General features: G+C 42.3%; 1 protein-coding gene across 12 annotated transcripts in view; it reads left to right on the forward strand.

Moving 5' to 3' along the window:
* Window positions 1–15,953, forward strand: part of CDK5RAP2 (CDK5 regulatory subunit associated protein 2) — a 225,812-nt gene that overhangs the window by 140,601 nt on the left and 69,258 nt on the right. For all 12 annotated transcript variants that reach the window (XM_064291536.1, XM_064291535.1, XM_064291537.1 and 9 more), the window contains one exon: window positions 11,756–12,188. In XM_064291536.1, coding sequence (XP_064147606.1) covers window positions 11,756–12,188 — 433 coding nt within the window. The remainder of the gene's footprint in view (window positions 1–11,755; window positions 12,189–15,953) is intronic.

Genomic DNA, 15,953 nt, shown 5'->3' on the forward strand with positions numbered 1-15,953 from the left:
TAGGTATGGTGAAAGAATACAACCCTGCTGCACACCCTTCCTGACTTTAAACCGATCAGTATCCCCTTGTTCTGTCCGAACAGCTGCCTCTTGATCCATGTAAAGGCTCCTCATGAGCACAATAAAGTGTTCTGGAATTCCTGTTCTTCGCAATGTTATCCATAGTTTGTTATGATCCACACGGTCGAACGCCTTTGCATAGTCAATAAAACACAGGTAAACATCCTTCTGGTATTCTCTGCGTTCAGCCAGGATCCATCTGACATCAGCAATGATATCCCTGGTTCCACGTCCTCTTCTGAAACCAGCCTGAATTTCTGGCAGTTCCCTGCTGATATACTGCTGCAGCTGTTTTTTTTTTTTTTTTAATAACTTTTATTAAGCTTCAAGTGAACGTTTACAAATCCAATCAGTCTGTCACATATAAGTTTACATACATCTCACTCCCTACTCCCACTTACTCTCCCCCTCTTGAGTCAGCCCTTTCAGTCTCTCCTTTCTTGACAATTTTGCCTGCTTCCCTCTCTCTCTATCCTCCCATCCCCCCTCCAGACAAGAGTTGCCAACACAATCTCAAGTGTCCACCTGATATAAATAGCTCACTCTTCATCAGCGTCTCTCCCCCACCTGCTGACCAGTCCCTTTCATTTCTGATGAGTTGTCTTCGGGGATGGTTCCTGTCCTGTGTCAACAGAAGGTCTGGGGAGCATGGCCGCCGGGATTCCTCTGCTGCAGCTGTTTTTGAATGATCTTCAGCAAAATTTTGCTTGTGTGTGATATTAATCATATTGTTCTATAATTCCCACATTCGGTTGGATCAGCTTTCTTGGGAATAGGGATAAATATGGATCTCTTCCAGTCATTTGGCCAGGAAGCTGTCTTCCATATTTCTTGGCATAGACGAGTGTCTATCAGTTTGTCGTACTGTGGGGGCTTGTGTGTTGCTGTGATGCTGGAAGCTATGCCACCAGTATTCAGATACCACCAGGGTCACCCATGGAGGACAGGTTTCAGCTGAGCTTCCAGACTAAGACAGACTAGGAAGAAGGACCCTGCAGTCTACTTCTGAAAAGAATTAGCCAATGAAAACATTATGAATGGCAGCGGAACATTGTCTGATATAGTGCTGGGAGATGAGCCCCCCAGGTTGGAAGGCACTCAAAAGATGACTGGGGAAGAGCTGCCTCTTCAAAGTAGAGTCGACCTTAATGACGTGGATAAAGTAAAGCTTCCAAGACCTTCATTTGCTGATGTGGTATGACTCAAAATGAGAAGAAACAGTTTAAATTCTGCCCTGCCCGTTACCCTACTGCTTCCCACTAACCCCAGGTAAGATTCATGATATATGCAAGGGACAACAGCTAGCTAGTGAATCGTGTCTCTGTATTCATTGCTGATAATCCCAGTGCAGAGCTCTGATAGAGCAAGGTTGGAAGATTCAGCTTAGCCTTTGAGCTTCCCCTCAGCCTTTGAGTTCCTCCCACCTTCTAGTCATCCACTTTATGACCTAAGGGACTAGTAAAGTAGCTAGGCTCAGGAGTAACTGATTCAACTTACCCATCCACTAGGATGGAATAAGGTGCCTTAGCCTAATTAGTTGTCTTGCCCTTGACCAAGCAGAGCAACTCCTACCTTGAAGGCAGGGTGAAAAGGGTCAGAGCAGGGTCCAGCCTTGCTTGTGGAGAATGGGCCGGACACATTCCTTGCTCTCCTGTGGCATTCACCACGGGCTAGATTCTCTGCTCTCTCTGCATGCTTTCAAATCATTTGGCCCCTACTGCCTGCAGTACATAGTTTAGGATTTTACCACCTAATTTTTTTTGTCTTTTCAGCTAAAATTAGGTGTGAATTTGAAAGCTAAAAAATTGCAACAACTCAAAAGGGGAGCCCTGTGGGGGGTATATAATTATTTAAGGAGGAAAAAAAGAGGGCTAATACAATCTTGAGCTCCAGTAGAATTAGGACAACTCCTAGGAAACCTGAGACTGCCCTTCTGGGCATGGTCAGAACACTATTAGAGAATGAGGGACAGGTAAGCTTCCACCAGGCTGGTAGGGATCCAAGAAGAGAAACAGACAAAGGGATTCAACGTGTTTAGGAGAGAAGACTTTGCAAGTGCTTTAAGGTAGGTTCCTCGTCGTAGAGGACCTAGACCTGTGGGAGTTCTATCCAGAAACCCAGGGTCCTCTTTGATTCTCTCCTTCATCTCCCAGATTTAAGGTGCCTCTAAGTCCTGACCATTCTGCCTCCTAAATAACACTTGAATCCATCTACTTTTCTTTATCGCCAGCGCCCCATCCCCAGTCCTAGCTTTCCCCAGGATTACTGCAGTAGCCTCCTAACCAATCCCCTGTAGCCGCCCTTGCCCCTTCCAACCTGTTCTTCACATTGCTTCCAGAATGATCAGAGCCTTGGTGGCGCAGTGGTTAAGCATTCAGCCTCTATTTGGAAACCCATGGGGCAGCTCTGCTCTGCCCTGTAGGGTCACTGTGAGTCAGAATTGACTCGATGGCAATGGGTTTGGTTTGGTTTTCCAGAATGATTACTTGAAAGTGTCATGTGTCTACCTAAAACCCCTCAGAGACTCTCTGCTTTCTAAGGATCAAAATCTGACTATGTGATCTGGTAGCCCTCTCCTCAGCTCTAGTCACACCATTCTTGCCTTGCTTTGTGTGTTTTGGCCACACTGCACTTCTTTCAGTTCCTAGACGGGCCCAATGCCTTCTCGTTTCAGGTTAGGTACTCATGTTACGTGCTGTCTCAGGTCATATTTAAATTGATTATCACTAATTTAAATTATCACTTTACATTGCCCAGCATGAGACTATTTTGCAACTTTCCTCCTCTGTCTACTCTTACCCCTCCCTCCCTGGCTAATGACCTTGCTGTATATATCACTGAGAAAACAGACGCAATCACATTCAAATGACATTTTTTTCCCACAAATGCTACCAGTTTATTTTTCTCTGTAACCCACAAATTCTGTCTTCTGTTGAAGTGAAAGAAGTGCCCCTGCTCCTATCCAAGGCCGACTCCTCTTCCGTACTGACTTCATATCCTCCCACAGCTCTCTTTCTGCATTATTTTTCCTGTCACCGAGTCATTTCCGTAAGCCTTAAGACATGTCTTAATATCAACCATTTGGGAAAAGTGCCCCCCAACCCCATCTCACAGTTTTTCCAGCCACTTGCCCCATTTATTTATCCCCATTCAATGCATAGTTTCACAAAAGAAATGTCTCTTTATCCCATTCCAGGTGCTTTCATACTCTTCCTTCTACTTACCAAACCCCAAACTCATTGCTGTTGAGTGGATTCTGACTCATAGTGACTGTATAGGACAGAGTAGAACTGCCCCATAAGGTTTCCAAGGAGTAGCTGGTGGATTCAAACTGCCAACCTTTTGGTTAGCAGCCAAGCTTTTAACCATTAACCCACCAGGGCTCCTGACTTATCAAGGTCAGGGGCAATTTCCAGGTTGCCAAATCCAGTGGTCAGCATCTTGGCCTTCTAACACCCTCTGGCTGCTCTTTCTTTTGCCTTCTATTCACTGCCTGTCTTAGTTATCTTAGTGCTACTATAACAGAAATACCGTAAGTGGATGGCTTTAACAAAGAGAAGTTTATTCTCCCATAGTATAGTAGGCTAGAAGTCCAAATTCAGGGCATCAGTTCTAGGGGAAGACTTTCTCTCTCTGTTGGCTTTGGCGGAGGGTCCTTGTCATCAATCTCCCCTTGGTCTAGGAGCTTTTCCTTGTAGGAACACTGGGTCCAAAGAACGCATTCTTCTCTCGGCGTTGCTTTCGTGGTGATATGAGGTCCCCTTGTCTCTCTGCTTGCTTCTCTTTTTTATATCACAAAAGAGAGTGCCTTAAGATACAATCCAATCTTGTAGATTGAGTCTAATTAATGTAACTGCCGCTAATCCTACCTTATTAACATCCTAGAGGTAGGATTTACAAAACAGGAAAATCATATCAGATGACAGACTGGTGGACAGTCACACAATACTGGGAATCCTGGCCTAGCCAAACAGATACCACACATGTTTGGGGGACACAATTCAGTCTTTGACACTGCCCTCTCCCTGGTTTTTCCTTCTACCTCAGTGGCCTCTCCACCTTAGCCTCATTTGCTGGATCCTCTTCCTCTGTCAGATGTTGAACATTGGAATGTACCAGAGCTGTGTAATCAGCTCCTTTCTTTTCTCTTTCCCTTCGTTCTCCCATGGCTTCAGAGTAGGCTTAAGTGCCTTCTAAATTTATACCCACAGCCCTGACCTCTCTCCAGATCGTACAGTTAGCTGTCTACTTGACATCTCACCAGGATGTCTAATAGACACCTCAGAGTTAATCTGTCCAAAACTTAACTCCCTGTTCCTTTCTGCTTACTCTGCACTCTTTTACATGTCAGCGACACTGCTTTCTAATTGATGTGGCTGAAAATCTTGGAGTTAGTCCTTTTTTGGCACATTTCTTCAATCCCCATGGTAGCCATCAGCAAATCCTATTTACTCCACCTCCAAAGTATATCCATAATTCAACCACTTCACACCTCCACCACTAACTACCCTCTTCATCCAGGCTGCCATCACCTCTTGCCTGCACTCCTCTACCAGCAGTCTCTTGCTTATCAATCAGCTTCCATTTTTGCCCCTCTACAGTCCATTCTCTACAGAGCAGCCAGAATCATCTTTTTAAAACATAGATCAGATCATGTGTCTTCTGTACTTAAAAGGCTTCTTCAGTGGATTTCCATTGCTCTTAGAGTAAAATCAGAACTTCATGACCTGGCCCCTACCTAGTTCTCTGCCTTCATCACCTACCATGCTTGTTCACTGGACTTCATCCACACTGACCACTTTGTTTTTGAAACATCCAAGCTTGTTCTTACTTCAAGGCCTTTTCAGGAGCTGTTCCCTCTACCTGGAATGCTCTTTTCCTTGATGTTCACGTGATTGGCAGTGTCGTAGCTCAGAAATCAGCTTCACAGAGAGTCTTTCATGACTACTATATCTAAAGGAAATCCTTGTTTCTGTACTTTGTCCAGGACTTTTTTCCTTTAAATTCATAGTACTTATCACTACCTTAGATTGTTTTATTTAGTTGTATGTATACGTACGTATGTATGTATGTAAGATATGTCATATCTGCCTTCTTAATGAACTGTAAGCTCCGTGAGGGCAGGGACTCCCTCTTTCTTCATCAGCATGTATTCCAGTAACCTTCATGTCGCATGGGACGTTATTGTCAAGCATCAGTAAATACTCGAATGAATAGGTGAATTATTAAAAATTCAACATTATGGCAGAAGCTAAGTTTAGAAAAGTGGAAAGAGCACTTTCTTTGGAGTCAGAAAGGTCTGTATTCCAATCTTTGCTCAGCCACTTTGCTAGGAAATTTTGAATCTTTATGAGCCCTTTTTTTGAAACTGTAAAACGAGTCCCCATCTCATAGTCTTATTGTGAGGATTAAATGTGTTCAGTGAATTTAAACAATCTGCCACATGGTGAGTGCTTAGTAAATGTCAGTTCCTTTTCCCTTACACCTGCCTGGCAAAGATGCTCGGGAAGGGTATATAAACAGTGTTTGGGCCTCTGACAAGACCCTCGGACTGACCATTAAAAAGGTCCTGATTACGATGACAGCTTAATGAATCCATTGTTCAGATCTCTAGCAAAGTTACACTTGGAATGTTTTATTTAAGAGCACCAGCACTTTAGTATACTATAATGGCTTCTCTCACTAGCCATTATAAAGCTTTTTCCTGGATTTTATTGTGTGTTGCTTGGTGGTGAGTAATCGTGCTCCTTTGGCTAGCTGAATAACAGTTATCATTATTTTTAATCGATATTAAGGGAAGAAAAGGAAAGGAAAATTAAGTTTAACAGCTCCTGATGCTTGAAATACCAGAAGTATTTTTAAAGTCTGGGTTTAATATAATTTCAGATGGTTTGTGTAGTCTAGATGATACCATATTACACCTACCCACCTGTTGCTATCGAGTTGATTCCGACTGATAGTGAACCCTGTAGGACAGAGTAGAACTACCCCATAGAGTTTCCAAGGCTGTAGTCTTTACAAAAGCAGACTGCCACATCTTTCTTCTGTAGAGTGGCTGCTGGGTTCAAACCGATGACTTTTTGATTAGCAGCCAAGTGCTTAACCACTGTGCCACCATGGCTCCTGTTCCACATTAAAAATGAATAATGTATCTTAAAATTTTTATTATTTACCCTATTTCAGTGTTCTGTAACTATTTAATTTGCATTGAATTGACCCTTTATCTGAGCTAGATGATAGTGATCCAGATACGAATAAGGCCTTATCCCTGCCCTCATCGAGTTTGTTGTTAGGAGTTGGTTCAGACTCATGGTGATCTTATGTACAACAGAACAAAACACTGCCCAGTCCTGTGCCATCCTCACCACTGTTGTTGTGCTTGAGCCCATTGTTTGTAGCCACTGTGTCTGTCCATCTTGTTGAGGGTCTTCCTTTTTTTTTCGCTGACCCTCTGTTTTACCAAACATGATGCCCTTTTTCAGGGACTGATCTCTCCTGATAATATATCCAAAGTATGTGAGACAAAGTCTTGCCATCCTTGCTTCTAAGGAGCATTTTGGGTGTATTTCTTCCAAGACAGATTTCTTCGTTCTTTTGGCAGACCTTGGCATATTCAGTATTCTTTGTAGCACCATAATTCAAAGGCATCAATTTTTCTTCAGTCTTCCTTATTCATTATCCAACTTTAACATGCATATGAGGCAATTGAAAATACCATGGCTTGGGTTGGGTGCACCTTAGTCCTCAAAGTGATATCTTTACTTTTAACGCTTTAAAGAAGTATTTTGCAACAGATTTGCCCAGTGCAATGCATCATTTGATTTCCATGTGCATTGATTGTGGATCCAAGTAAATTGAAATCCTGGACAACTTCAGTCTTTTCTCTGTTAATCATGATGTTGCTTATTGGTCCAGTTGTGAGGATTTTCATTTTCTTTATGTTGAGGCATAATGCATACCAAAGGCTGTGGTCTTTGATCTTCATCAGTAAGTGCTTCAAGTCCTCTTCACTTTCAGCAAGCAAGGTTGTGTCATCATCGTATCACAGGTTGTTAATGAGTCTTCCTCCAGTCTTGATGGCACGTTCTTCATCATATAGTCCAGCTTCTCAATTTATTTGCTCAGCATATGGATTGAATAAGTATGGTGAGAGGATAAACCCTGATGCACACCTTTCCTGATTTTAAACCATGCAGTATCCTCTTGTTCTATTTGAATGACTGCCTCTTGGTCTATGTACAGTTTCTTCATGAGCACCATTAAGTATTCCAGAATTCCTGTTATTCAAAATGTTATCCATAATTTATGATCCACATAGTTGAATGCCTTTACATAGTCAACATAGGTAAACACCTTTGTGGTATTCTCTGCTTTCAACCAAGATCCAGCTGAGATCAGCAATGATATTCCTCGTTCCATGTCCTCTTCTGAATCTGGCTTGAATTTCTGGCAGTTCCTGTCTATGTACTGTTGCAACTGCTTTTGAATGATTTTCAGAAAAATTTTACTCGTTTGTGAAATTAACGAGATTGATAATTTCCGTGTTCTGTTCGATCACCTTTCTTTGGGAGGAGCACAAGTAGTCAATGGGTCAGGTAGCTGTCTTCCAGATTTCTTGGCATAGACGAATGAGCACCTCAGTGCTGTATCTGTTTGTTGAAACATCTCAATTGGTATTCTGTCAATTCCTGGAGCCTTATTTTTCACCAGTGCATTGAGTGCGGCTTAGAGTTCTTCCTTTCGTACCGTCGGTTCTTGATCATATGTTATCTTCCGAAATGGTTCAATGCCCACCAGTTCTTTTTGGTACGGTGACTCCGTATATTCCTTCCATCTTCTTTTGATGCTTCCTGCATCATTTAATATTTTTCCCATAGAATCCTTCAGTTTTACAACTGAAGACTTGAATTTTCAGTTCTTTCAGCTTGAGAAATGCTGAATGTGTTCTTCCCTTTTGGTTTTCTATCTCTAGGTCTTTGCACGTTTCATTATAATACTTTGACTTCTCGAGCTGCCCTTTAAATTATTCTCTTCAGCTCTTTTACTTCACTGTATTTCCCCTTCGCTTTAGTTACTCTGTGTTCAAGAGCAAGTTTCAGAGTCTCTTCTGACATCCATTTTGGTCTCTTCTTTCTTTCCTCTGTTCTTAATGACCTCTTGCTTTCTTCATGTATTATGTCCTTGATGTCATTCCACAATGTGTCTGGTCTTAGGTCGTTAGCGTTCAATGAGTCACATCTATTCTTGAGATAGTCTTTAAATTCAGGTGGGGTATACTCAAGGTTGTGCCTTAGCTTTTGTGGACTTGTTCACATTTTCTTCAGCTTTACCTTGAACTTCGTATGAGCAACTGATGATCTGTTCCACAGTTGGTTCCCAGCCTTGTTCTGACTGATGATATTGAGCTTTTGCATTGGCTCTTTCCACACATGTAATCAGTTTGATTTCTCTCTATTTCATCTGGTGTGGTCTGTGTGTGTAGTCGCCATTTACGTTGTTGGAAAAAGTTATTTGCAGAATTCTAACGTGATCTCCAGTGCTGTTTCTATCACCAAGGCTGTATTTTCCAACTACCGATCCTTCTTTGTTTCCAACTTTCGCATTCCAATCACCAGTAATTATCAATGCATCTTGGTTGTATGCTTGATCAATTTCAGACTCCAGAATTTGGTAAAAATCTTGAGTTTCTTCATCTTTGGCCTTAGTGGTTGATGTGTAAATTTGAATAATAGTTGTGTTAACTGATCTTTGTTGTGGATGTATGGATGTTATTTTACCACTGGCGGTGTTGTACTTCTGGGTAGATCTTGAAACGTTCTTTTTGATGGCAAATGCAGTGCCTTTCTTCTTCAATTTGTCATTCCCGGCAAAGTATAGCATATGATTGTTTGATTCAAAATGGCCAATACCAACCATTTAGCTAACTAATACCATTTTAGCTAACTAATACCTAGAATATCAATGTTTATGCATTCCATTTCATTTTTGACAATTTCCAGTTTTCCTCAATTCATGCTTTGTACATTCCGTATTCCAACTATTAATGAATGTTTGCAGCTGTTTCTTCTCATTTTTAGTTGTGCCACATCAACAAATGAAGGTCCTGAAACCTTGACTCCCTCCATGTCATTAAGGTCAACTCTACTTTGAGGAGAGAGCTTCTCCCTAGTTGGGTTCGTAGGGAAGATAAAATAAGGCTACATGTCATTTATACAGAGATAGGGAAGATCAAGAAGGCTCCAGTAGAATGGTGGTAGCAAAGATATGGAGGAAGGGAAGGTCAGAGTATGTTAAAAGAGTTGGTGGAGTCCATTTTGACTGTATCACTAGGTTTCTTGTAATAAGATAAGCAGGAGAAACTGATGGGAGAAGAAAAAAAGAACTAGCACTAATGGGAACGTATTCTGTCCCCTTCCCTCTACTGACTGCCACATCTCCTTTCTCTTGGTTGATGGCAATAGCCTTCTAACTAGTCTCTGCCTCTGCGTTGTAGCTTGTCAGTCCCTTTTTCTATACTTTCCAGTGTGAATTTCATAACTTCCTTTTCTTTTTTTATGAATGCTTTCCTCCTTTATTGTTTTGGATAATTTAAATATACTTATTCTAAAATAATTTTCAGATTATTATTTCTGTTTTCCTGGGTGTGAATTCTCTTAATTTTTGGATTGTTGTCTGTCTCTCATAATGGTGGGTTTTGTTTGCAAGTTCAGTTTGCTTGTATTAACAGCCATGCACTACACCCTCCACCCTTACTTCTCCCTGTGTTGTGACTTTGAAGTTATATCAGTTTGGCCTTCTGCAGTCTTACTTTAAGGTTCAGAAATCTCATTCTCCAGGGAAATGACTATTCTAGTTCCTAAACTAGCTCTTAAACCAACACATGTCCACTTGGTTCCTAAATATGTGCCTTTATTCGTGCCTCCTCTGTGGGGAAGCCTCGTAATGCTGCCTGCTGTCTCTGCCTTTTTAGCCTCTGATCCTGGGCAGAGAAGAAGAGAGATACTGTCAAAGTTTGTAGGGCCCCTCCTTCACCTTGGGAATTGGATTTCTGGCTTTAACTGCTTTCTGCAAATGCCCATCACTATCGTTCTTTCTCATGGCTATGGTTTTCTCCTCTGTTTTTGGCTTTTGAATAATTTTATATTGAATTTTGAGTCCTGTATGTCGTCAGGAAAGACCAGTCCCTAGAAAAGGACATCATGGTTGGTCAGTGAAAATGAAGGAAACCTTCAGTGAGATGGATTGACACAACCACAAAAATGGGCCCAAATATGAAGATGGCACAGGACTGGGCAATATTTTGTTCTGTTATACACAAGGTTGGCATGAATTGGAGCCGATGGCAATTAACAACAACAGTAAGGTGCACCTTAAAATATTTTTTTGCTATCATTGCATGTGACCAGAGCAGAGTGGGAGGGGCTCTTAGGCATACCCATGCCACCATTTTGACAGGAAATCTCTGCATTCTTTACGCAACAACCAGAGTTACTCTATCACACAGAGCCTTTAGGTAGCCCTTCTTTTCTTAGCATGGCTTGTAAAACTGTCTGTGAGTTACTCCTCGCTAACTTTCCAGCTTCACCTTCATATTTTTTACACTGTGTCTTTCTTTTGTTCCTATTGTTTCCCATGCTTAGACTGTTCCATCCCACCTTCCCTTGCCAACCTCTCACCACCTCTAAAAGCCCTTTTCTGCCATTTTTCCTGCAGAATGGCACTCTGGGATAGTTGTTCTGTAACCCTCCCAAACTTCCACAGTGCCTATGTTTACGTTTTTGCCCTGTGAAATAGTGATTTGTTTACATCTCTGTGTCTATCACCAGTCGAAGTTCTCAACGGGCAGTTTTATTTCACCAGTGCCCACTACAGAGCCTGGCGCAAGTGACTCTTCTTGAACTATTCCATGTCAGGCACCATACCAGGTGTTTTACACAGTGACTTAATTTGGGTTCCTGGCAAGCAGAGCCTGAGATAAGGATTTGGATGCAAATGGTTTATTTGGGATGTGACACCAGGGATCAGGCATGATGAGTAAGAAAGAGAGTAAGAAAAGAGTGGAGGAAAGCCAGTAAGTGTACGTTATTGATCTGGTTACTACTGTGGGCAGCTGGGTTTTAATCCTGCTGGGCACGCTCTGAGGGGACTGTAGAATTTGTCTTGCTTTGAAGCTGGGAGACTGGATCATTTGCCCGCGAACTCTTTTTTTCCCCCATTGGTTGCGGATTTCTTCCGGAGGTGTAAACTGGTCTACATGTGTACTGCCCTGCTAGCTGGCTCAGAGAGCTTTGGAAAAATACGCATGGCAGCAACAAGAAGCAGTGGGCTTTTGAGGAACTTTGCAATTGTCATGAACATCTTGTGACCCACTTATGTTCTACCTAGGCCCAGTCTGCATTCACATACCCATGGGGCCCACTCACCTGCTGTGTACCTTGTTTCCAATTAATTTTACTTGTCTTATCTTTGAAATAGATATAGTAGTATCTACCTTGTGTAGTTATCTTGAGGTTACATGCGGAAAAACGCTTGGCATGGGCACATGGCAGGAACTCCCTCTGTTTAGTTGAGACAGAATCTGGAGAAAGGTTGGTGGGGAAAACTTGAGGAGCTGGGCAGGGGATAAGTCTTTACACTGGGTAAGTCTTTAACAGAAAGCTTAGTTGTCCCACTCCCTTCCCTTTTGGAAAAACAGGCCAGACCTTCTGCAAACGTTACGTGAACTACTTCTGGAACGAATATGTTTGACAGAGCAGGAAGTTTCTGGAGAACACCTTGATGGTAAAACCAAGAAGGCACTTAAGCAGATGGCCATTCAGCTAAGAGGCGAACTCAGACATTTCATCCAGGCCAACTCATTTTCCAAGCCACATGATGAACTGAAGTCGACTTGGGGGACCCAGCCAGTAAAGTTGGGTGAAGTGTCCAAGGTGGAGCTGAAAGATGCCTCAGTGCAGACCATGGTCATGGAGGGCGACACTCTCAGATTCAGACATGAAGGAATGAGAGAGGCTTGGGAAGAGAGATCAACAGATGGCGTATTCAGCGCTGAGCATCAGCCAGAGAACTTGCAGAGGATGCCAGAGAGGCAGGGCACTCTCCTTTCTTTCCCGAGGGGTCCTGCCAAAGTAAGTTTCTCTCTTTTTGTCTCTCTCTTTACAGACCTTCACACACACACTTAACCTAACAAACAATTCTTGTTTTTTTATATTATTTTATTTTACTTTAGATGAAGGTGTACAGAGCAAACTAGTTTCTCATTAAATTATTAACACACATATTGTTTGATGACATTGGTTGCCAACCCCAGGTTATGTCAACACTCTCGCCTTCTCGACCTTGGGTTCCCTATTACCAGCTCTTCTGTCCACTCCTGCCTTCTCGTCCTTGCCCCTGGCCTGGTGTGCCCATTTAGTCTCATTTTGTTTTATGGTTTTTTTTTATTATCTTTGGCCGAAGGGTGAACCTTAGGAGTGACTTCATTACTGAGCTAAAAGGGTATCCAGGGGCCATACTATTGGGGTTTCTCTAGCATCTGTCAGACCAGTAAGTCTGGTCTTTTAGCTGTGTGTGTGAGTTAGAATTTTGTTGTACATTTTTCTCCAGCTCTGTCTGGGACCCTCTATTGTGATCCCTGTCTGAGCAGTTGGTGGTGGTAGCCTGACACCATCTAGTTGTGCTGGACTCAGTTTGGTGGAGGCTGTGGTACTTGTGGTCCATTAGTGCTTTGGAGTAATCTTTCCCTTGCGTCTTTGGTTTTCTTCCTTCCCCCTTGCTCCAGATGGGGTGAGACCAGCGGAGTATCTTAGATGGCTGCTCACAAGCTTTTAAGACCCCAGATGCTACTCACCAAAGTGGAATGTAGAACATTTTCTTTATAAACTATGTTAAGCTAGTTGAGCTAGATATTCCCTGAGACCATGGTCCCGATATCCCTCAGCCCAGTAGTTCAGTCCCTCACGGAGTTTAGATGTGTCTGTGGAGCCTATGACCTTGCCTTGGATAAGTTGTGCTGGCTTCCCTAGTATTGTGTACTGTCTTACCCTTCACCAGAGTTACCACTTACCTATTACCTATTTAGTGTTTTTCCATCAGTACTCCTCCCCTCCCTTGTAACCATCAAAGACTATTGCTTTTTGTGTGTAAACCTTTTCAGAGTTTTTATAGTAGTGGTCTCGTACAATATTTATCCTTTTGTGATTGACTTATTTCACTCAGCATAATACTGTCCAGATTCATCCATACTTTGAGATGCTTCACAGATTCATCATTGTTCTTTATCGTAGCATAGTATTCCACTGTGTATGTACCATAGTTTGTTTATCCATTCATCTGTTTATGGGCGCCTAGGTTGTTTGCATCTTTAAAAAATCACTTTGAATCTGACCATGGTTTTTGATTTATGTAGTGGGAAATTTTGGTGTCTCCCTCTGCCCTCACTGGTCCGTGCCTTCTACCTGGAGCGTACATCCTTCCTAACTTTCCCAAAGTGTTACCTTTCCTTCCTACCACCCCCCCCCCCACCCTATCCCTTTGACCATCCTCCACCCCATCTCTATCTGGTTTATCTACTGACAGGTTATGAATGACCAACTTTTGGACAACTCATTCTTAAGAACGGACTGCCCTGAAGCCTATTATATTAAAAATTTGAGTTAAAACAACGGTTCGTAATAACAAATGCACATACTACTTTGTGACGCTTGTGAAAACATTGTGTGGTTTGGAAGTCTTTCTTAGGTGTTTTATACGCATCCAACCAAACCCAGTGCCATCGAGTCGATTTCGACTCATAGCGACCCTATAGGACAGAGTAGAACTGCCCCATAGAGTTTCCACGGAGTGCCTGACAGATTTGAACTGCCAACCCTTTGGTTGGCAGCCATAGCACTTAACCACTATACCACCAGGGTTTCCTTTATGTGCATAGAAAGGTAAAATATATACTATATACTAAAACAAACATTTGACTGGTGCTCAATAAGAACCCCATGTACCTGTTTCGATTTACCTACAAATTTGATTTGAAGACAGACTTGGGAATGGATCTTGTTCATAACCTGGGGACTGCCTGTATGTATTACTACACATAGGTATTTTCCTTATAAAAATGGATTCATGTTTATCCCTGTATCTTCAGCTTTCTCTTTCACATTATGTATTTGTAATAGCTGCTTAAGATTCTATTGTGGGGATGTGCCTACATTTATATAATTCTTATTGATAGGCGTTCACTTTTTTAAAAAAATTTTTATGATTTAAGTGAAAGTTTACAAATCAAGTCAATCTCTCATACAAAACTTTATATACACCTTGCTATATACTCCTAGTTGCTTTCCCCCTAATGAGACAGCACATTCCCTCTCTCCACCCGGTGTTTCTGTGTCTGTTCAGCCAGCTTCTGTCCGCCTCGGCCTTCACATCTCTCCTCCAGACAGGAGCTGCCCAGATAGTCTCATGTGTCTACTTGATCCAAGAAGCCCACTCCTCACCAGTATCATTTTCTATCTTGTAGTCAGTCCAATCCCTGTCTGAAGAGTTGGCTTCGAAAATGGTTCCTGTCTTGGGCTAACAGAATGTCTGGGGACCATGACCTCTGGGGTCCCTCTGGTTTCAGTCAGACCGTTAAATCAGGTCTTTTTACTAGAATTTGGGGTCTGCGTCCCACTGATCTCCTGCTCCTTCAGGGATTCTCTGTCGTGCCCACTGTCATGGCAGTCCTTGGTTGTAGCTGGGCACCATCTAGTTCTTCTGGTCGCTGGCTGATGTAGTCTTTGATTTATGTGGCCCATTCTGACTCTTGGGCTCATACTTACCTTGCGTCTTTGGTATTCTCCTTTGCTCCATGTGGGTTGAGACCAATTGTTGCATCTTAGATGGCCGCTTGATAGCGTTTAAGACCCCCGACGCCACTCTCCAAAATGGGATGCAGAATGTTTTCCTTAATAGTTTTTATTATATCAATTGATCTAGATGTCCCCTGAAACCAAGACATTTACTTTTGCAGGTCACAATAAAATAATAATAACCTGACTTCAGGGGTGGAGATGAGAACCTAGGCTTTGTTTTGTTTAGACTTTGTGTCTAAGAGGTACTGCTCTGAGGGCTTTGTCTACATTTGTATGTCTCCTTACAATGCCCTTTGGAGATGAGAAAGCCAGAGCCTGAGTGACGTGGCTATGGTTACCCAGTGGTTAAAGGGCTGGGCTGGGACTCTCACCATGCCAGGTTTCATAGTCACACCATTTCCCTGCATCAAACTGCCTTCCAATCCATGGTGGCCTGAAGTGGTTGGGTCTGGTTTTGTTGTGTGAATATCTGTATGTTGATTCTGCATCAGTCGAGATGTGGTATCTCCTCTAAGGGTCTCCTCAAATGCTGTCAAGTATGCCATATTGCTAAAAACCAAACTCTCTTGGCAATGTTTGATTATATCTTTTACTAAAATCTTCTTGGGGAGAGGGTTTGGGCTTGAGAATCCCCAGAGCAGAGAGATGTGAGTGTTCTTGTAGGAAGTAGGAAGGAAATAGGTCGTGTTTCTAATAGAGCTCCAGTGATGGCTGTTGGTACTCTTGCTTCTGATGGGTGTTTTGTATCTAAGAAATCAACTGTACGCATTGCTTCATAGCATCAGAATGGGGAATTAAGTTTATTTTCTGACCACTAAATTACTGCTTTTGTGCATACCAAAGAGAGTTAGATATATCATTAGGAAAATTGCCTTTGATTGTTTTAAATTATGCACCAAAACTGTAATTTCTAGAAAAGGGTTTTCTAAAGATATCAGTAGAGAGAGAGAGAGAGAGAGAGAGAGAGAGAGACTGCTATTATATTAACAGTATTAGAGATGCAAATTTGTCCAATTTGGCTAGAATAGGAATGCTCTCATTTGC

Source organism: Loxodonta africana, chromosome 9 (assembly GCF_030014295.1).
Source record: "Loxodonta africana isolate mLoxAfr1 chromosome 9, mLoxAfr1.hap2, whole genome shotgun sequence".
NCBI lineage: Eukaryota > Metazoa > Chordata > Mammalia > Proboscidea > Elephantidae > Loxodonta > Loxodonta africana.